We start from the raw sequence: 22,400 nt of genomic DNA, 5'->3' as shown, positions 1-22,400 counted from the left end.
TTGTTTTGACAACACTATCTTTCAGATAAGAATTGTCTCTTAATTACGCTTGCAGCAAATGATCGCTTAAGAAATACGCGGAGCGCGACCTGTGACCGACGTATGATAACTTGTTTTTTTTTATCACAACTTTTATCGTGTTATATAATTTGTCGTTTGCTATTTCTCACTTGCAATAGCTACATTTAATTCCAGATTAAAGTTTGAAAATCATTCCCACTATGGAAAAGTACATTAGCGTCAAAGACTTGGAAAATGCTGCTTTGTCGATGTTATCGAAATCTACTGGAGACTATTATAAAAGTGGAGCAACAGATGAGCAAAGTCTGGCTGAAAATAGAGATGCTTTTATGAGGTAAGAAAATCCACTTTATTGTCATACGTTTGAAGCTCGCATGAGGTTAGATCGATTTAGTATGATCAGTGCTTTGTTTAGTTTTTTTTTGTTTATTAAGACTAGGTTAACCAGTCACGGCTGTTGCATTTGCTGTTATTCGATTGGTTTTGGCATTTTTCTGTTTTATCAGTCTTTATTATTAGCCTTTATATTTTCTGGGGTTCCGTAGTCAAAGAAGAACCCGTATAGTTTCGCCATGTCCGTCTTTCTGTCCGTCCGAGACTTTGCCCCAAGATCGTTAGTCCTAGAAAGCTGCAATTTCGCATAGATACATAAATCATGCATGACAACAGAACGGCAAAAAAAAATACAAAAAGGTATCTCCCTATACAAAGGTAACTTTCTTTGGAAACTTTTATTTTGCTTTAACTCAATCGTGTGGGGTATAGAGATATGTAACGGTGAGTAAATACTGGGTGAGTATTTACTCAAAGCACCCGACAAATATCCGTATTTACTCATTTAGATGGGTAAAACAATTGCTAATGAAGTATTAATGGGTATTAAAAATATTTACATAATAAAAAGCATATGGGAGCTTAATTATTTAAAAAAGTAATCATCAGTGAGAGGCAATTTGTGATAACGCGTAATAAACAATTTTGTTTTAAGTAAGAAGGTATTTATTTTAAAAAATCTGGGACTTAAGTTCTATCGATAATCTAGAGAACTGAATGTCGCGCAAAAGTGCGTGCACTTACGACCTTTTAATAAGGGATTTAAAAAAAATCTCAAAAATGGCTTAACCAATCATGTTCAAAGTATTTTACACCACACCAGAAAGAGAAAGTTGCATTTTATCCACATGAGGGGCAAAGAGGAATTGACTATCAAATGATGATTTTGAATGATACATTTTTATTACGTTCATTTGGATTTGATATGGCGTGATTTTTTTCGCGTTGGTGTGCTGAAAAGGTTATGTTACACTCCGAGGCAAAGTTTGTTTAACCCGCATGCCTTGAAACCCTCGCAACACTCAAGATTCCACTTCACGAATCTTTCGCTTGCTCGGGTATCAATATTAACACGAGCGGTTAAACAACAAATTTGCCCCCTTGTACCCTTGTAAAAAAAATAACTATTTTTAGTACTCTATTCTACGGCAAATCTTCCGATATTTTGTCTTTTTTTTAACGTTGGATCGAAAGCTATAGGAGGGATACACATTATTTCATTATTTAGAAACGGTTTTTTCCCTAAGTATTAAAATTATCGTTGTGACAGTTACATGTGTGGAGTGCCACCCCTTAAAAATATACTTCTTACAATTTCGAGTACTTAATTAACTTAATCAAGTAGCGGCTTAAAAATACACCTATAATTCAAATTCGTATTCCCCTTTTCAGCACTATAAATAGTTTATACCCACGAATGTGGGTATACACGATCAATACGGGTATACTTAGTAAATACTGAGTATTTACTCATTACCCACATCTAGTGGAGTAACGTTGGATAGCTTTTCAAAGAAATGGTTAAATAAACTAATTAAATAACCTAACTGAAGTCAGTGAAACGATGAGAAGTAAACTTTTAAGTGTTTATTTTTTAGGGTTCCATAGCCAAATGACATAAAATAGAACCCTTATGGATTTGTCATGTCTGTGTCTGTCTGTCTGTCCGTCCGTATGTCACAGTCACTTTTTTCCGAAACTATAAGAACTATACTGCTGAAACTTGGTAAGTAGATGTATTCTGTGAACCGCATTAAGATTTTCACACAAAAATAGAAAAAAAAATACAGATTTTGGGGATTCCACATACTTAACACTGAAACTCAATTTTTTTTTTCATCACACCTATACGTATATGTGATGGTTACATATGAATTCTACGATTCTACCTAGTTGGTTCCTAAGTTCTGTTACTCGATTTGCGACCTCTTAAAAAAAATGACAATGTGGTGGATTTGTGAGCTATAATTATATACCACACATAACGCTTATCTCGTCGTATCTATAATGAATTGGGGCCTAAAAGAGAATCGTATCGCAGTAATTGCGTTGCACAAATGGGGGCACCCGCCAAACATGATTTTGAAGTTGCTTGAAAACCTAAAAATCAACAAACAATTAATAGATACAATAGTACTCAGAGCTTCGATGATCGCAAGAGGTCTGGAAGACCACGCACCGTTTGGACCCCAGCTCTAATAAAGGCAGTGAAGGCGAGAATTGCAAAAAACCCCGTCCGGAAGCAAAAGTTGTTGGCAATACAGATGTCTGTAAAGAGAAGCTCCCTAAAAAAAGTTATCAATGAAGACCTTGGACTACACGCTTACCGCAGGCAAAAAGGTCATTTGCTTAATGGACGATTAAAGTCTATGAGGCTAGAGAGAAGTCGCGTGCTATTGAAGCGGTACGCACAAAATGGCCACCGAAAATTCTATTTACAGATAAAAAAAAAAATACCATTGAACAATGATGTAACCGCCAGAATGACAGAGTATGCAAAAAACAGTCAAGAGGCGATTGCGGTTGTTCCGAGAGTGCAACGAGGCCATCATGCCTCTTATGTGATGATTTGGCTGGGTGTGTCATACTCAAGGCTAACACAGGTTCATTTCTGTGAAAAACGGTGTGAAAACTGGGGCCAAAGTTTACCAGGAAACCGTTCTCGAACCAATAGTGAAGCCCTTAAGCCACACCCTATTTCTAAACCAGCCATGGGTCTTTCAACAGGACTCAGCTCCTGCACATAAGGCAAAAACAACTCAAGCCTGGTTTCAAAGGAACAAAATTGACTTTATTGCCCACGAAGACTGGCCGTCCACCAGCCCGGACTTTAACCCCCTGGATTATGCCATATGGCATTATTGAGGAGGAAGCCTGTGCTAAACCCCACACAAATCTTGACTCCCTCAAGCGGGCCATAGTTAAGACAGTGACGGAATTAGACATGAAAATCGTGCGTGCCGCTATTGATGACTGGCCTCGTCGTTTGAGGGCCGTCGTTTGTGTCAAGGCCAGAGGTGGCCATTTTGAATGATATTGTCATATGTAATTCCTGATTTTGTGTACTTCATTTTAATATATAGTTTATTCAACTTTCGTACGTATATTTTATGTAGATAAAGATTATTGCAGTAACAGAATTTAGTAACCAACTAAGTATGGATAGGTCTTCAAGAATGATATTGAGGTTTCTAATATATTTTTCTAAACTGAATAGTTTGCGCGAGAGACACTTCCGAAGTGGTAAAATGTGTGTCCCCGCCCCCCTGTAACTTCTAAAATAAGAGAATGATAAAACTAAAAAAATATATGATGTAAATTACGATGCAAACTTCCACCGAAAATTGGTTTGAACGAGATCTAGTAAGTGTTTTAGTACATCATAAATGACACGGAACCCTTATTCATGAGCGAGTCCGACTCGCACTTGGGCGTTTTTTTGTAAAATATGAATTTGAGCCGAAATAACAAAACATTGCTTTTTCATGGTTTCGAGTAATTAACTAGCAATTTTCTTAAATAAAACTCTCTACAGAGCCCCTAGTGTAAATGTATTCGATAGCGTGACGTGACGTACGCCTTTGCGTTAAGTCTCATTTTGTATGGTATTTAGAAACAGCGCGCCAAGCGGGGCGTTTTGGAAACTAAAATCCCATACAAAATGAGTCTTCGATTTCTCCCAATAGGTTCAGTTTGGGCAGCAAAAAAAATACGTATTTATTATTTTAGAGACTACTCTATAACATATATTAAAAATAAATCACAGACAGTGTGGTATCTTTCCTTGTTAATAAAGAGTTGTAGTAGCTTGTAATGTACATGACACATGCTAATAGCCCCCGTTTAGCCTATTCTTACAGAATGGTAACTACGGAACCCCACATGTTCCGATGTTATGGCTCGACGTGTTCATGGCCGTTTTTTAGGGTTCCGTAGCCAAATGGCAAAAAACGGAACCTTTATAGATTCGTCATGTCCGTCTGTCTGTCCGATTATGTCACAGCCACTTTTTTATTTAATGTTTTAGGTAATAATAATAAAATACCGGCCAACTTCGTGTCGGACTGGCCCACCGAGGGTTCCGTACAAATGTATCTTATATTTTATTTTGTGATTTTTTATTATTTTTACAAATGTATAGTTTTAGATGTTTCTCTGTACTTGTAGTGTAAGACGCTAAGTATTAGGAATTTGCCAAATTTCATAGTTCTAGGTCAATGGGAAGTACCCTATATATTTTTTTTTGAGGTACGGTACCCTAAAACCCTAGCCAATAAGGCCTTGTGCACAAATCACGCAAGATTTTAACGGCTACTTTTTGACCCGAGGCTTTGCTCCGTGAAAGTTTGTGCTAAATAGAAAGCTGTAATTTGGCATAAGTAGGTAGATATATTAATCATAATCAATTATGCCAACAATAAAAACTGAAATAGTTATTTACGATACAAGTGCGGAAAGTAGGAAATAAGCAACGAGAATAATTGGAAGCCAGCAGCGAAAGTATTTGGTTTCGATGATGGTGCCGTCCTTCCACATTCCAACTGACAGACTGACTTCTGAACTTTATCATTATTATAGTTAATTTTGTTGTATCCGATATTTATGTATTTAATTTCCAATCTTATGATCTGTATTCTATTTGCTGAATAAATGTTTTTCGTCTTCGAATAAGCAACGAGCAGCGATAAATTAAAACACGATCGCACGTACAACGTTTTACAGTACAAATAGCCCTTTAAACTTCGACATAGGTACGGAAAGTGCTCATTCCCGTCATTAGTCCAAAAATCCTGAAAGTAGAGCTTAATAAAGACTAAATGTAAATTATATGTCGATGCTAAGGTACTTGTTTACTAATAGCCTCCTAATTTTTAATGTCATTCGCTTGCTCGACTTTCAACAAATATTTGCAGCTAGGAATTACTAATTTCATTTAACTTGTTACTTATTGTTGAAATAGTACACTCAGCAACAAATTTGACAGTATAGTGACTACAAGTGACAGTATAATACATCCTTGTTCTTATGGTTTATTAAAACAAAGATATATTTGGTCTTCTTTGCTGTCAGGTAGATATATGATGGTCACGTACCTTTTTCGTACAAATAATACCTATATACCTATAGTTTCTTTCAAATTTATTTATAACATCCTGATAATGTAGGTGTTCATTGTTTTTTTTTAGATTACGAATACTGCCAAAGTGTTTAGTTGGTGTTGGGAATACGTGCTTACATACTACAGTGCTCGGCCATAAAGTGTCCATGCCAATCGGCATATCGCCAACTGCTATGCAGCGTATGGCTCATCCTGATGGCGAACTGGCTAATGTAAGAGGTATGTCCAAAAAATCTTAATCAAATCAAGTTCAAAAGAAGAGGACTGGCCACGCAGCAGCAGTGTATGAACACGAACCATTTGTAGTCACTTTTGACCCCTACGACGAGTTATTCAAAATCTATGAAACATAAATATATATGAAAGGCTATAGCCATGTAAGGGAACAAAAAATGCCCCTGGACTTAATAGACAATGAATAAATCCTATGTATTGGTCGTAATGCTAGTTATTAATATGCCAAGTTTTATGTCATAATTAAGGATTGACAGTTTTCGTGAAATGTCACTTCAAAGTTTTTTTTTTTACTTTTCTAAATATTTAAAAAACTACCGATCCTTTTCATTTCTTTTGAAATTAACGTATGTTGTTAATGATCTGAAGAGGAATAATTTTGCAAAAAACCAGACGTCTTTAGGTCAACATTAACTTGGAGTTTTAGGGTTCCGTAGCCAAATGGCAAAAAACGGAACCCTTATAGATTCGTCATGTCCGTCTGTCTGTCCGATTATGTCACAGCCACTTTTTTCCGAAACTATAAGAGCTATACCTACTGTTCAAACTTGGTAAGTAGATGTGTGTTTTTCATCAAACCTATACGTGTGGGGTATCTATGATGGATAGGTCTTCAAAAATGATATTAAGGTTTCTAATATAATTTTTTTCTAAACTGAATAGTTTGCGCGAGAGACACTTCCAAAGTGGTAAAATGTGTCCCCCCCCCCTGTAACTTCTAAAATAAGTAAGTAAGTAATCATTTATTGCATACCATGGTACAATACAAGTTGTTACAAGTGATAAAATTTTGACGACCGGTTTGGCCTAGTGGGTAGTGACCCTGCCTACGAAGCTGATGGTCCCGGGTTCAAATCCTGGTAAGGGCATGTATTCGTGTGATGAGCATGGATATTTGTTCCTGAGTTATGGGTGTTTTCTATGTATTTAAATATTTATATATTATATTATATATCGTTTTCTAAGTACCCTCAACACAAGCCTTATTGAGCTTACTGTGGGACTTAGTCAATTTGTGTAATAATGTCCTATAATATTTATTTATTTATAAAAGAGTTCACATGGCACCCCGGTGGGGTATGGCAATTTCCTTAAAACTATATTTACACAAGGCTACTTATATCTAAAATATGATTTTTCTTAACTAATTTGTGTAACAATTGTGAAGCTACCACTATATAATATCAATATTATATGATGCGTTGTCCTGCATGATTTCGTCTATGGAATAGTATGATTTTTTGATAAGGATAGTCTTGAGTCGATTTGCTAATAAATGTACTTTTTGTATGTTTTTTATAACCTTTGGTAGCTTATTATATATTTTTATCGCGCGGTAATATGGGCCTTTTTTAAAGATATCTAAAACGGATTCTGGGAGAATTAAGATGTCCTTACGGCGCTCACTTTTATTATATTGGAAAAGATTTATACTGTTTTTTACGAAGGTCGTTATTTCTAGAATGTTAGTTAGTTATAGTGAGGGGAGGGTCAATATTCGAAGATTTTGGAAATGAGATTTACAATTTTCAGTCTGCTGGGGAGTGTTAATTAATATGCGGATGCATTTTTTTTGCATGATAAAGAGGTCATGTGCGTCGCTGGTATGGCCCCAGAGCAATAGACCGTAGCTAAGCCAGGATTGCACATATGCGTATTAAGCAGACAAGGCGCAATTGGTGTGTGTGTTAGACTTAAGTATGCTGAAGGCGAAAAGGAAAGGAGATAATTTTATTTTATTTTTGCTATATGTTTTTTCCAGTTGAGATGGCTGTCTATAGTTAGTCCTAAAATGTTGCATTCAGCCTCTTCTTGGATGTTCAGGTCCTTTAGAACTGGTGTTAGATCAAGAGGTCGTTTTTGATATGGTCTAAATTGTATTGTTTTTGTTTTGGATGTGTTTATTAACAATAAGTTGTGGTCTCGTAGCCACTCCGATATATTAGTGAACGCTTCTTTTATACTTAAAAAATACTTAACTAAAATACTTTTATACTTTCTAATATCATTTTTTTCTAAAATGTATAGTTTGCGCGAGAGACACTTCCAAAATGGTAAAGTGTGTGCCCCCCGCCCCCCCCTGTAACTTCTAAAATAACAGAATGAAAAATCTAAAAAAAATATATGATATACATTATCATGCAAACTTCCACCGAAAATTGGTTTGAACGAGATCTAGTAAGTAGTTTTTTTTAATACGTCATAAATGGTACGGAACCCTTCATGGGCGAGTCCGACTCGCACTTGGCCGCTTTTTTTATTACACTTGTCAGTCAGCGATATTTCTTGTTGGTCTCAAATGAATTGGGTTGGTTGGATCTACATGGTGATTTTTTGTTTTGATTATAACTACCTAGCGTCGATAGCGACCAAAGAGCATATAATCACTACGATAGCGACGAAGATTAGGAATTATTTTATGTTGTATGTATATTCTTAATAGATGTTACAGGCGACTTTAAAATATGTATCCATTTATTCATCTTTTGAGTGATTAGGTGGATAGTAGGTACACATTTTTGTAGTCGACTGTACCAATTACACTATGTCGGAAATTCATTTGTAATACGTGAGTTAACTAATCAATGCTTTTTTATATGTGTCTGTAAGGGAGTAGGTAAGTCTTTTTCGTTTATTTGTTTATTCGTTTTATAATAAATATGAAGGGGACAAATGTTGTGATTGAATCCTTATTATATAAAATATACCTTCAGTTAATGTATATAATACAATAGGTATATACGACTGTACGTATTGTTGTATGTGAATTTCCCAGTTATATTGTTTTTGTAATAATATCTTCTAACGCAGTGGCGGGCCATGAGTTTTGGATGGAGGCAAGGCAAATGATATGTTTTCGTGGCGTTCTGCGGAAGGAGGAGTCGTAGAATTCATTAATTCTTAACTAGGTACTTATATAAAGACAAGTAAGGCAAGCCCGGCTTTTAGGCTCATATGGACAGACCGCCACTGTTTAGACGGTCATTAAAATTGGTTTAGTTATGTAGTTAGCCACTTGGAATTGGATACGAAAATAATATGTAACGTTGGTTATATTTGTTTGTTTATGTTCAGAAGTTAATTGTTTTGGTTTGTGAATAATTTATATGTGTAAGTTTGGTAATAAACAAACATTTTCATTTTAAAGTTACCACTTTTAATGCAGATTTAGGATGGTCAAACCGAAGAATGTTTCATTTATTCCACAATGGACTATAGGTATGCTTAAAAGCTTCTTAAATAATCCGCAGAATTATGTAGGTAGGTTTTGTATCAAATATCAATATACTCGTAGGCTACAAGTATACCTTGATGACGTACTAGGTAAGTATACTCAAAACAATAAATCACCATGTTGCTCCAACCCACTTCATTTGAGACCAACCTATATTAAATAAGTACAGAAAGAAATGTCACAGTAGTGTAAAAAAGGGTTATTCCCACTAGTTACCACCAAGTTCTTGTTAGAGTTAAATACTAATAAACGGTAAAAATAGTATAGTATAAATAATTATAAGTCGATTAGTGTTTCAGTAAACTGCCTTAGAAGTGATAAAAAAACGGGTTTTAACTGACTTGTTTGTTCAATCGTATAATTGTGACGTTATTTATTGAAAGGGACTTTATTGTCGATGGCGCTTACGCCATTATGAACAATGCTCCTATATTAACTAATTAACTTATACTTAATTCGACTTTTAATTAATTATTGATTAAAGCACTCTATATTTATACTGTTGTTATTAGTAATGAACGCTAATCAAATCTTGGTAGTAACTACTGGGGAAAAAATCCCACCTTTTACCAGTGGTAACTACTTGGAAAAAATAAAATTATTATTGTATCTCCTTGGATTTTACGGGCCTATAAATCTCGGTCTTTTGATAGACTTGCGTGGGGATATAGATCCAGGACGTAGAGGCCCCTTGGAGAGCTTTAATGTCATGTGGAACGCCTGCTGAAACCCGTTCACAGGCCCAACAATAGACACCCATGAACCGGTCGCAGCAGGCATTGGGATTATTGTAGTAAAAGTGAACAGTATAACGGTCTATGGATAGAAGTTTGGGAGGACAATGAGACTGGGTTATTACTATTATTTATTAATCAGGCAGGCAGTTGAATCAACTGATAGTTGCCTGTATCTGAGTGATCTTCACTTAAAATGTATTCTTTGCGCTGGTTAAGTATTGCACCAAGTTGGTGGTAACTAGTGGGATTTTTTATTCCCAGTAGTTACCAGTGGTAAAAGGTGGGAAAAAAATCCCAGTAGTTAGCACTGGTAACAACTTGGTGGTAACTAGTGGGAATAACTCAAAAAAATGGTAGGTGTCGCTGACTCACAAGTGTAAAAAAAATTTATTTGAAATATTTGACATCGAAAAACATCAAGTTAATGTTGACCTAGAGACGTCAGATTTTTTGCAAAACTGTTCCTCTTCAAGTCATTAACAACATACGTTAAGTTCAAAATAAATGGCTCGGTAGTTTTTTAATATTTAGAAAAGTAAAATAAAACTGAAGTGACATTTCACGAAAACTGTCAATAATTATGACATAAAACTTGGCAGATTGGTAACTAGTATTACGAGTATTACGACCAATCAGCGAACGAAAAAAACATGGAAGACTAACGTCAAACAAAATATCAGCGTAAAAGTGGCCCCACTATTAAAACACGCAGTACTCATAACGGACCAATTGCAACTCGGGTCTTGTTTTCTTCGACGTGACTTCGTTTGACCATGATTAGTCAATTTAAACCACCCAAACTACGATTGGTGCATTATAAAATAAGGCGCTGTGATTGGCTGTAGCGTTGACACTTGAAAATACATGACAATGGAAACCAACTCGAAGTAGACGGTTTCATGCGATATAGAACGTTTTAAATGCAATATTTTTGTATGATAATTTATTATTTTATTTTAAAGTGTATTAATATACAGGCTTGTTATTTGTTCGTTTGTCGCACGTGTTTAAAGGCATTTAGGCCTCCGAACCAATTAATATATTGTATCGTTCATCTTATAGGGCACCTGTGATATTTAGTTTATAAGTGGCACATAAATATGTCTGATAGAAATTAATGTAAATTTGATAGGTCAAAATCGGAAAAAAAACAGCTGGCATTTGGGATTTTTAAATTTTGCTCTGATCAAGATGAAAACCGATATCTGAGGATCCGAGAGGACCTTTATAACGAATTTTAGATCAAACATGAGAAAAAAACGCCCGCCATCTTGGATTTGAATTTTAATCTTGATCAGAGCAAACATGCAGAAATCGTATTGAAAACGTCGTAGGAACAGTTTGTATGGGAAAATATCATTATTGTTTTTACTATTTTCCTCGCATTCTTTCCATATTTTTTCACCGTTCAAACCGTCCCTGGACCTAGAAATATTCTAATATCAAAATTAGTCAAATCGGTCCAGCCGTTCGCGAATTTAACGAAAAGTTATAAATAGCAGCGAGATACCAGGACTTACTAAAAATGTACACATAAAAAGCGCCACCTACAACGACGATTCGTATTTACTATCACGAATCTAAATTATCAAAACTACAACCTGCACAAATTTAAAATGAAAGTTTTTTAATATCAACGATTGCTTAAAATGCATAACATCATCCCCATAGAAAATCTGTTTTGATCAAGAGAAATGAAAATAATATTATCCTAGCTAAACTATACGTGAATGGTAATCCCATATTTTTTCCAGTGTTTGTTGGAACGACTAGCACATCATTTATCCGCACAATAAGGCATATGTCTTTTATTAAAGATATAATTTTAATACTTCTTACTACGACTGTGACAATGGGCCGCCATTTGCGAACTAAATAGCTCATCGGCACAAAGTTGATGCCCCGCCCGCTTCGGCACAATATGTGTGGGGTCATTTTGCAGAGCTAGTTCGTCATCTATGTTTATTATCAATCGCTGCGACCAATACATATGATTTATTCATTGGCTATTAACTCCATCCAGGGGCATTTTTTGTTCCCTTACACGGTTATAGCCATTGGTTCATTGTCCGGAGAAGAATCGAAATAGGTATAGGCCTTGGTACCAGGGTACGATTTATGTACGGTGCAGCCCTATGCAGGAATTTGCCTTTTGCCTCGCTTTTTAACTTTTACTTGGCTGGTTCTCATCCCAGCTCACCTCTACTGAAGCTCCTTTAACACTTCAATCTTTCAAAGGTTAAAACAACCACAATTTGTTGGCAGTAAGTAGGTACTTAGTATCTTAGCCAAATTTTATACTAAAAATGTTTTAAGAACGTTTGTACGAAGACCGTTCGAAGGAGCATATTTGTAAACTACTTAGATATTTATTTTAAATTATAGCTGCGCAAGCAGAGGGTACAATATACACGTTAAGTACCATCGCAACAAGTTCCATCGAAGAAGTATCGGAGGCGGCCCCTGACGCCATCAAGTGGTTCCAACTCTACATTTATAATGATAGGTATGTTTCTAATTGTTACTCAAGGCATGCTTTCACTCTTCTTCAGTTTAGTTAGTTAGTTAGTTACTACAAAAATAAATACGAGGGCAATATTATTTTTCTACTAAGACCACCGTAGGTACATAATAATTAGGTTTTAAAACTCAAGTTTAGTCTTGTAAAGACAGGCCTTTACAAGACTAAACTTCGTCTCGTTTTATAAATTCAGCCCGAATTTTAAAAAGAATTTTACCTGTTGCACAATAGTTATTTGATCTAAGCCATATTTAAAGCCTTTCTGAATGGTAAATCATTAACCTCAGAAAGATGAAGAAGAAATAACATATTTTTAAGAAAAAAAAAAACCGAGCTCAATGATGGAGACCGGTGAAAGAACGATTATTGTTGATTTTAGATTTCATACTCGTACAATGAAATTAAAAAGACAGCGTCCTACTCCTAATTATGTAGAAAAGGAAGTAACATGTTTTTTTTTTGCCACTGCACCTACCTTGACACATTTCAGATTTGTCCTATGGTTGACTGGTAAGATACCCGCAATAGGGTATTCGACTGTATTTAAGATAAATTATTTCACACCATGCATGAAATAAAGCACCAGATAATTATTAAAAAAACTAAATACGATAGAAATATAAAAATGTGCCTTGAAAACCTAACTGCTTGGCAAAGAGAACAAATTGCCAAACGCGAACTATGCATCATCGAAGAGTTCCGTTCTGTTCATCATCAGCAGTTCCACTTCATGAAATGTCACTTCTACAAATGTAAATACTTGATTTGTTAATGAAAATACTAAGATCACTATATATATATATATATATATATATATGCCTTTAACATTTGAGGAGTTCCCTCGAGTCCACATGGACCCCATCGTCAGAACTCGAACTTGACAAAATTTTGTCTTGAACATCTAATTTGCTTAACAAACACAGTGAAGAGGACAAATCGCCAAACGTGTACTATGCGTCGTTGAAGAGTACCATTCTGATCATCATCAGCAGTTCCACTTCATCAAATGTCACTTTTTTAAATGTAAATGCTTGATTTATTAAAGAAAATACAAAAATCACTATATGCATGCGTTTCATATTTGAAGAGTTCACTCGATTCCTCATGGACCCCATCGTCAGAACTCGAACTTGACAAAAGTTTGTCTTGAAAATCTAATTTACTTAACGAACAGCGAAGAGGAGAAATCGCTAAACGTGTACTATGCGTCATTGAAGAGTTCCATTCTGATCATCATCAGCAGTTCTACTTCATCAAATGTCACTTTTTTAAATGTAAATGCTTGATTTGTCAAAGAAAATACAATAATCACTATATGTATGCCTTTCATATTTAAAGAGTTCCCTCGATTCCTCATGGACCCCATCGTCAGAACTCGAACTTGACAAAAGTTTGTCTTGAAAATCTAATTTACTTAACAAACACAGCGAAGAGGAGAAATCGCGAAACGTGTACTATGCGTCGTTGAAGAGTTCCATTCTGATCATCATCAGCAGTTCCACTTCATCAACTGTCACTTTTTAAAATGTAACTGCTTGATTTGTTACAGAAAATACAAAAATCATTATATATATATATATATACCTTTCACATTTGAAGAGCTCCCTCGATTCCTCATGGATCCCATCATCAGAACTGAGTTTTGACAAAAACGGGACCAATCTGTATAGGGAGCGTGCATGAACTGTAGGCGGCAGCACAGGAGCCGTCAGATTTTTGGCGCGAGGCGTAAATGTGATGTTTATTGTACCGATGTAGCCCACAAGATGGCAGAACCTACTATGCACAAGAAAACACTTGACGTATAAATGTACATGTTTTTGGTTCCGATTCAGGCCACAAGATGACAGACCGTCCAACGTGCACGGTCCCTATATATATATATATAAATTCAAACAAAAAAATAATTATCAAAATCGGTTCAGAAATGACGGAACATTAAAAAAAAAACATACAACAGAATTTATAAACTCCTCTTTTGAAATCTTGAAGTCTGTTAAAAAGGAATCGAATAATTAGTTCCAGCCTGGGTAAATTTTAATTCGATTTTCAAAAAATTGCCTTTTTTTCTAGGCAATTTGTAACTCCATACAAAACATCTTTCAGCAAAAAATATTCGCATTGGTTTAAAAAAAATACAGGGCCATCATTGACATTGAAATAGCTATCCCAATGGCATAACAATATTGTAATCGCATCAGTAGAGCCAGAGCAGCTAACAACTTTCGGACCAGCCCTCGTAGTACTTAATTCCCTATTTATAGACCTAAAATTTTCTACCATTGTTATTTCAGAGACGTTACCAAAAATTTAGTTGTACGCGCCGAGAAAGCAGGATTTAAAGCAATAGCTCTAACAATGGACACTCCGTTATTCGGAGTACGTAGAGCCGACATTCGTAATAATTTTACATTGCCTCCCCATTTAAGGTAAGCTAATGTCTACACGTCCAGACTCGTTTAAAACATGCTGTCGAATTTAGTTTCTGTGCAGAAACTTCCCTCTTACACACTACACTTACACTAAGATACCCATGAAGAATGATGGTAGAGTCAGACCAAGTTAATTTGGCAACGAGCCTGTGCAAGCCTTAATTTCATAGAAGTTTAACGTTTAAAATAACACGCACTCTCTGGGCTGCCAACTTGTCTTGGTCTGACTCTAAAGGGCTTCTTGTTTTACATGAGTTATAACATAGTTAAATGTTTATGAAGGTTACAATTTTACCCGTACCTAATTAAGTGTTAACAGCATCGCTTAACTGCCAGTTGACCATGGGTTGACCTCATGCCGTTCTGATAACACATAAGTAGGGCGGCTATATAATTTTAGTTATCTTTATGGTATTTGATTTAATTAAATGATGTACCGTTGGTATTTTACAGATTAGCAAATTTCGATGGACACTTGTCTACTAAAATTCAGAATGCGGAGGGCGGCGGAAGCGGCCTAAGTAAATACGTCGAAAATTTATTTGACAAAAATTTAAAATGGGATGATATTAAATGGCTTAAAAGGTAATGTATTAAAGTGAGTCAATGGCAACTAGGGCTCTAAAGCTTATAGAAACCAAATATCGTACCTCTCTCGCCTCGAGATATCAGAATACGCCCATGAAGGCGGTTTTATAGGCGCCATAATTACTCTACGAAGTAGTAGCATTTTTTAAATGTCAATCAGGCAGATCGATAAATTCCTAGGCATATCGTGAAACGTGAATCATTGTCTCGTTCCCTGAGTCGAGGGATTTCTGGACAGTTTGCCCTTCGGGCATCTGAAGCAACCTAACGAACCAATCCTACCTATCACCTACACAGAAACATTACGATCTCCCTGATCTTACGATCAGCCGCCGACATATGTAAATAGGATACCTTTCATAGAGGAATCACTTACATGGAGATTGTCTGTTTTAGTATCACAAATCTCCCAATAGTAGCAAAAGGAATAATGCGAGCCGATGATGCAATCAAGGCGGTGGAAGCGGGCTGCTGCGGCATTCTGGTGTCCAATCACGGCGCGCGGCAGCTCGACGGGGTCCCGGCTACTGTGAGTGTTTTGCACCATACCACCATGACCGCGGCGTTATCTCCTAATCCATCCCTTTGGACGTACGCTTCTGAGCCACGTCAGAGGGGTGAACAGGAAAAGGAGACACCCGGCCAACTGTGTATGTATGCGACATAATATTATCTATTTATGCAAGTAACTCGGCTACCTACGCTAGTGCTCTGAAAGTTCCTTTTCTCAAACTTGCAATGAAAATTAGGTCCGGAAATACTACATATCAGGTGCGACGAGTGAAGATGATATGTAAAGGAATTTCATACAGCCTTATATACCTAGGCCTGTAAGGCAACCTTCTTTTGATTTTATTTACGTCAAACTATAGCACGTCGTGGATTTCAACCATAAAAAACCTGTAAGCAAAATTCAGCCATTATGCTTTTTTTTTACTTTTTTGTGTTTGCTTATTATTATTTTAGGGTTTCCTAAAGGGTAACGAAAATTTGATTATTTTTGCGCTATGACGCACGTCAAAATAATAAAATTTCCGTTCCCCTTTTAATAACCCCAAAGTGATAATAAAAGAAATAAAGCAAAAAAAAAACACCCTATTTTTTTATTTGTGAAGAGCACTATACAAATCTCGGCGAGAAACGGGGTTGCTGGCCGCGTATCCCTATACGAGCTCGCTCACTTGGCCGTCTACATATATCTACTTGACCTACAACCCTTCGTTCCCCGTCCTTTATAGTAATGTACTATTCCTGAACACTGTACTACATAGTTCAACGTGTTGGTGAGTACAATAATGTACCTCCATCTTAAATCTTAATTACCTAACTAATTATTTACCTATTTATTGGCGTGTTCGGTCCAAATGACTGTTCCTAAAACCCCCTCTAGACTATGTTCTTGACATTGACAGTCATAGCGGCACACCCCGAAATTCAATAAAATGCTGCAAATGGTTTTAAAAGCACCTATGAAAATCGGTACGATAAATCTTTAGCCATTTTAATCAATTTGACCCGTAGAGACAAAAAATAAAAGAAATAAAAAACACTCCTGACCTTCCTCTGTCCAATCCAACTTACTCCGTGTCCCCACCATTTGCTAAAATTACCATGTATTATTGCTAGCGGTATAAATGTTATCTTCCCAACTACCGCTGTATGGAAGTTGGTGTTAAGAAAGAAAATCTCCATAGGCAGAACTTTTACAGAAGTGTCCAGTTGTCAGCTATAAATAATAATTCCAAATCTCTCTAGATTAGCGCTAGAATAGCTAAGAACCTAGGCGTTATTGAGGGAGTGAAGTGCGCTGCTTATAAATTGTTTTTTTTTTAAATATTGTATTTAAGTTTTATAGACGGACACTTTTTGGTACATGGAGATTATATTCCTTACCTCAACTTTCCATATACCGCTGTATTAATCGGGGTAAGATACTAATGATAGTAATGGTGCCACATTAAAATTATAACTTAACGACCGACCGATCTTAAATGTAAATAAATAAATCATGACAAATTGAGGAGTGTCTTTTCAAAAGGGCTTATTTCCACTATAAACTTTTTTCAGGAAATCGAGAAATACATAAATCCACGGTTTCTATTTCAAATAAAATAATAATTACTATTTTATTTTCGATATTGTACTAACGCAAGTTGACATAAACGCTATGGCACTGCATACGTTTTTTTTATTTATCTAAATAATTATTTATTTAGATAATGTATAGTAGGTACTATACAATTTCAGAATTAAGCACTTATGATGCGAACTTCAGGAATTAAGCCGATTTGTTGTGGCCTTGTGAGATATTCACTTTTTTGATTTGCACATTTCATGAATAAACTTTTTCGAAATCGATAACTTTTAATTCAGAAATTAAAATTAACTACTAAAATTAATGTTATGGTGGTGTTTAAGTTCGGGTATAATAAAGTTATTAATTATTATACCTTGGAGTAGTATGTAAATTGCAAAGTGGCAATTTTTGATGATATTAATGGTTAAAATAAAACTTAATATTAAATAAACATGTTTAAAACTTATTGTTTCGTAGTTACTTGGTCAGAAGATAATCAAAGTGCAATAATAATATGTATGTCAAGGAACACTGTGTATGTATAAGGAAGAAATAAGCTCTTTTGATCCGAACTTCGATATTTGAACCTTTTTTTAGAGAACGAGAAGGGACTTTTTAGAACTTTAATCTTAATGAAAATGCGTAATTTTATGTTATGTTATAAGCCTTTGCATTGATAGTTAAAAAATAAAGAGAAATGGAAATAAGTCCTTTTGAAGAGACATTCCTCAATTAATTATAGACTATCGTTGTGTTAATAACAGTTTCCCTAAACTTAAATCGACCGGGATATAAATCGTGATCACCTTTTATAATCCTATTGTTTTTGAGCTCCCAAACAATGTAAAAGGTAATCACGGTTTGTATCCCGGTAGATTTAAGTCTATCCGTTGAATTGTCGTAACCCGGCCGTCTTGTTAGGTTGCACTATGACTATGAACGATGAATCAATCTTCCACTCAGGATCAACTCCTAAAATGAGTCCACAAATCATTTTTCCTTTTTGGTACTGTCTGTCTTCTTTGTAGTACGAATGTCGGCAGCCGATCGTAAGATCAGGCAGATCGTTAAATCCCTAGGCATATCGTGAAACGTGAAAATCTTTTTCTCGTTCCCCGACTCGACGGAGCCCCGCAATTTCGTACAGTATGCCCTTCGGGCACCTTAAGCGACCTAATGAACCTGAACCTATCCTACCTATCTATTGGTTTAAGGTGACCTTCAAAACATTACACAGGAACATTACGATCTGCCTGATCTTACGATCGGCCGCCGACATCAATACCATTATTGTATCTTGTGATGTATTAACTGTTTGTTGACATAAATATATAAAATAAAAATAACTGTTTTACACCGAAAAGCCATATATGTAAGTATGATATTTTTATTAAGAAAATGTACTCGTACTTGTAGATTGAAGTGCTGCCTGAGATAATAGAAGCTGTGAAGAGTTACGACGTCGAAGTTTATTTGGATGGTGGCGTTACTACTGGTACTGACGTATACAAGGCTTTAGCTCTCGGGGCACGAATGGTACGTTTAATTGTCTTATTTTCATTGCATCAGTTGCTTTAAATGAGGTGATCAGGGGTGAAAATGATCTGATACGCTTTTGCTTCCTTAACAAAAATGTGCTCACATCATTAGCTAATAGCGTAACTAATTTTATTAATATCTGCTGCTGACGGTCTACCGTCGTGGCTCGTGTCAAAGAGCTGTACCCCTAGTGTAACTTTGATCGACATCATAACGTGACGAACGCGTTTGCGTTAAGTGTCATTTTGTATGAGATTTTTGACTTTCCAAAACGTCCCGCTTGGCGCGCTGTTCAAAAACCCATACAAAATGAGACTAAACGCAAACGCGTACGTCACGTTTCAAAATCGAATTTAGTTACACTAGGGGTACAGTATTCGATGGCGTAAAGTGACGTACGCGTTTGCGTTAAGTCTCATTTTGTATCGGATTTTGAGTTTCCAAAACGTTCCGCTTGGCGCGCTGTTTCTAAATCCTATACTTACTAAATGAGACTTAACGCCAACGCGTACGGCACGTCACGAAAACGAATAAATTTACACTAGGAGATCTTTTATATGGTATTTAAGTCATAGATATAATATTTAAACGCTAACTGGTGATTTCGATTTCGGGTTCCATACCAAAAAGGTAGCAATAGGTGCAACACTGTTCGTCCGTCCGTCTGTCACAATGCTAAATATCTCGAGAACTACTTAACAAGCTACTACATAAGTGTTTCTTTAGTTTTTCTTCTAAATTACATATGGAAAATGCGCAATATGAAGAGGGTGCAAAATTTCAAAGGCTTTTCACTAGATCTAGAGGGGTATCATTTTAGAGCTTAAACTGTACAAAAAATAGATTAAGGAGAGAAAATGTACAAAAATGTAATTACATGAGATACTTGAAAGTTTGTACGGAACCCTCGGTGCGTGAGTTCAACAAACTAGTACTTGATCGGTTTTTCTAACTATATATGAAGTACTCGTACTCGTATTGCCCAAAGAAAATAGCAAAATCAGACTATAGGTACTGTTTGTTATAAATAAATAAATTAGGTGTGCCACGACCCATAGAAAACTTGGTAATAAAATACATGAATATCACAAGATTGGAAGAACAAAGTTTGTGTATAGGTGTTCGTGGGGCGCCCGGCGCTGTGGGGACTGACTGTAGGCGGTCAGGCTGGAGTTCAAAAAATGCTGCAAATACTAAGAACTGAACTCCAATTCGCAGTACAAATTGCAGGTATGTATGTTCGTTTGTCATAATTTACGGAGATGTATAAACTTCGGGTTGGAAGGAAAAATAGATAAGTAGGAGCCGCATTTATAAATACTAGCGCCTGCGCCAATGCTATAGCCAGCCGGACCCTGAGCTCTCCTTTATGATGCAACAGGGAATACGCCAAAAAAAAGATTTCGGACAGCTGCTTGAAGTTCTAATTATTATTAAAAATACTTAACTTAAAAGTTTGGAATAAAATACTTTACTGAAACTGAAAGGAGAATAAACTAGAAATGATCGAGATACCGTAAAATGGGGTGAGAAGGGATTGAGGAGACAGAAGGAATGCGAATGTTTTCAGTTGCTAACTTTGTTTTCTTGGCTCAGATTGCTCTTAGAGTAACTTTTTTTATGTTAGCATAGTCAGCAAACGAGCCGCCTGATGGGAAGCGGTCATCGTCGCCAATTTTACTTTTAGACTTATGTCTTTTTCTTGTGGCACTGAGTAACTTAATAATATTTAAAAAAGTGGACTCTCTAGAAGTGAAAGGTGTAAGATATAGGACCTGGAGCAGAACCAGGGTGGCGGGGAGGGATCATGCAGAAGAGGAGCGATAAGAATGAGCGGTGAGTGGGACGGAAAGCGGATCAAGCCTTATCTAATTTACAATCCGAAAGTTTTACCCCTTATATTTTCTCACCTCATTGCATTGCTATCGCCCCTAACTCCAACTACGGGGCGAGATGGGATTATTATATAAGTATTATATTTTTTTATGTATAAAAATCAAGGTGTCATATGCAGGGGTCGAAATTCTCCTGGAATTTTTGAACTGTCATAGGGACTTCTCATTTATCGATACAAAGTATAACATAACATATTAAAGAAGATTTGAATTTGAGGTAAACAACAGGCGGTAAAGAGCGATTTATTCCAGAAAACTTTTGAGTAGTTGAAAATGTGATATAGAGATACGCAATAAAAACAATAAAGTGAATAGGTAGTTAATAATTTCACATTCAATTAGTTTAGTATTAACATCATTATTGAATAACATAGGTATGTTAGAATTAGACTAAATTCATCCATAATAAATATGCTTTTTAACAAGCATAAAAAAATATAGGTCAGTCGTGTTTTTTTTTCAATTGCATGCTTAAAGTCTGTTTTCGTGCTAACAAATGTTGCATTTGTTTCTATAAAAGAAATAGATAGTCATATATTTTTCCATATTATCTTGTTAAATTACTTCTTTTACTGCCAAATATCCATTAACTATCAACTTTTTAATATGTTGTGTTCTTAAATTGTATCGATATATGTATATCGGAAGTCGATAAATGAGAAGTCCCTATGACAGTTCAAAAATGCCACGAGAATTGCGGCCTCTAGTCATATGTAAAAATACATTTGTATCAAGGGTTGCATGTCTGCTGTTTTTCCCTACTCATTCCATTTTACGGTACCAATTGTTTTTTCAAAACCGTTCAAAATAATAGGAGATAGGAGTAATAATTTTACGCAGTTAATTAATTATCTGTTGTCGGCACTGAATAACTACTCATATTTGTTACAGGCACGCCAACCATTAGTGATATAACGAAGGACATGGTGTGTCATCACTCCGTGTACAGTAAACTGTAACAGACGTTAAGCGAAGACAAAGCTAATAACTGTATATGTATAGATAAGGAAGGGTACGGAATAAAGACAACAGACTAAAAAATGTGTATGACCCTCACAGACAAATATAATGTTGTAGAGTCTGTTCGGAAAGAGAAGAGTCGTGGAATGTATGAGGCCCAATACATTCCACGACTCTTCTCTATCCGAACAGACTCTAAAATCAATTATTTATTAAATATTTATACTTCAGCATATTATTTTTGTTTCCTTAATACAGCTGCTTACAGGTGCAAAACGAGATTGAAGGTACCTTTTTCAGATTTTTGCTCCTATAAGTTTTACCATAAAATTCTCTACAAATTTGGTAATGTTTATTTTTACTCTACGATTAATACTTTAGGAGCTACAGGATGTTAAAGTTAACAGAGAGAAAAAAAATTGACGATATAAGAAAATGTCGTTTTTTTTTGTATTTGTTCATTAAATCTCAATTATTAGGGTTCCGTAGCCAAATGGCAAAAAACGGAACCCTTGTGGAAAAATGTGTGTCCCCCCCCCCCCCGTAACTTCTAAAATAACAATGAAAAATCTAAAAAAATATATGAAATACATTGCCATGCAAACTTCCACCGAAAATTGGTTTGAACGAGATCTAGTAAGTATATTTTTTAATACTGCATAAAATTTTAAAAAAATTTTTTTTATCAAACCCGTACGTGTGGGGTATC

The 22,400-nt window shown here is 35.8% G+C and overlaps 1 protein-coding gene across 4 annotated transcripts; it reads left to right on the top strand.

Moving 5' to 3' along the window:
* The first annotated feature begins 38 nt into the window (after nt 1-38).
* Nucleotides 39-21,926, top strand: LOC133520876 (2-Hydroxyacid oxidase 1). 4 transcript variants are annotated; one of them, XM_061855592.1, is made up of 10 exons: nt 39-100; nt 196-355; nt 5,541-5,692; nt 12,065-12,185; nt 14,495-14,629; nt 15,086-15,217; nt 15,617-15,749; nt 18,714-18,833; nt 19,955-20,066; nt 21,623-21,926. In XM_061855592.1, exons 2-10 carry the CDS (start codon nt 222-224, stop codon nt 21,688-21,690), a joined length of 1,107 nt encoding a protein of 368 aa, XP_061711576.1. In that variant the 5' UTR covers nt 39-100; nt 196-221; the 3' UTR covers nt 21,691-21,926. The 4 variants fall into 4 exon arrangements, with proteins under 4 accessions (XP_061711576.1, XP_061711572.1, XP_061711566.1 ...); XM_061855588.1 differs by having other exon boundaries at nt 49-355; XM_061855582.1 differs by lacking the exons at nt 39-100; nt 196-355; nt 5,541-5,692 and adding exons at nt 7,803-8,131; nt 8,206-8,276.
* Nucleotides 21,927-22,400: the final 474 nt, after the last annotated feature.

This window comes from Cydia pomonella, chromosome 1, assembly GCF_033807575.1.
Source record: "Cydia pomonella isolate Wapato2018A chromosome 1, ilCydPomo1, whole genome shotgun sequence".
In the NCBI taxonomy this organism is placed as follows: domain Eukaryota; kingdom Metazoa; phylum Arthropoda; class Insecta; order Lepidoptera; family Tortricidae; genus Cydia; species Cydia pomonella.
This window is presented reverse-complemented; position numbering and strand designations above follow the sequence as displayed.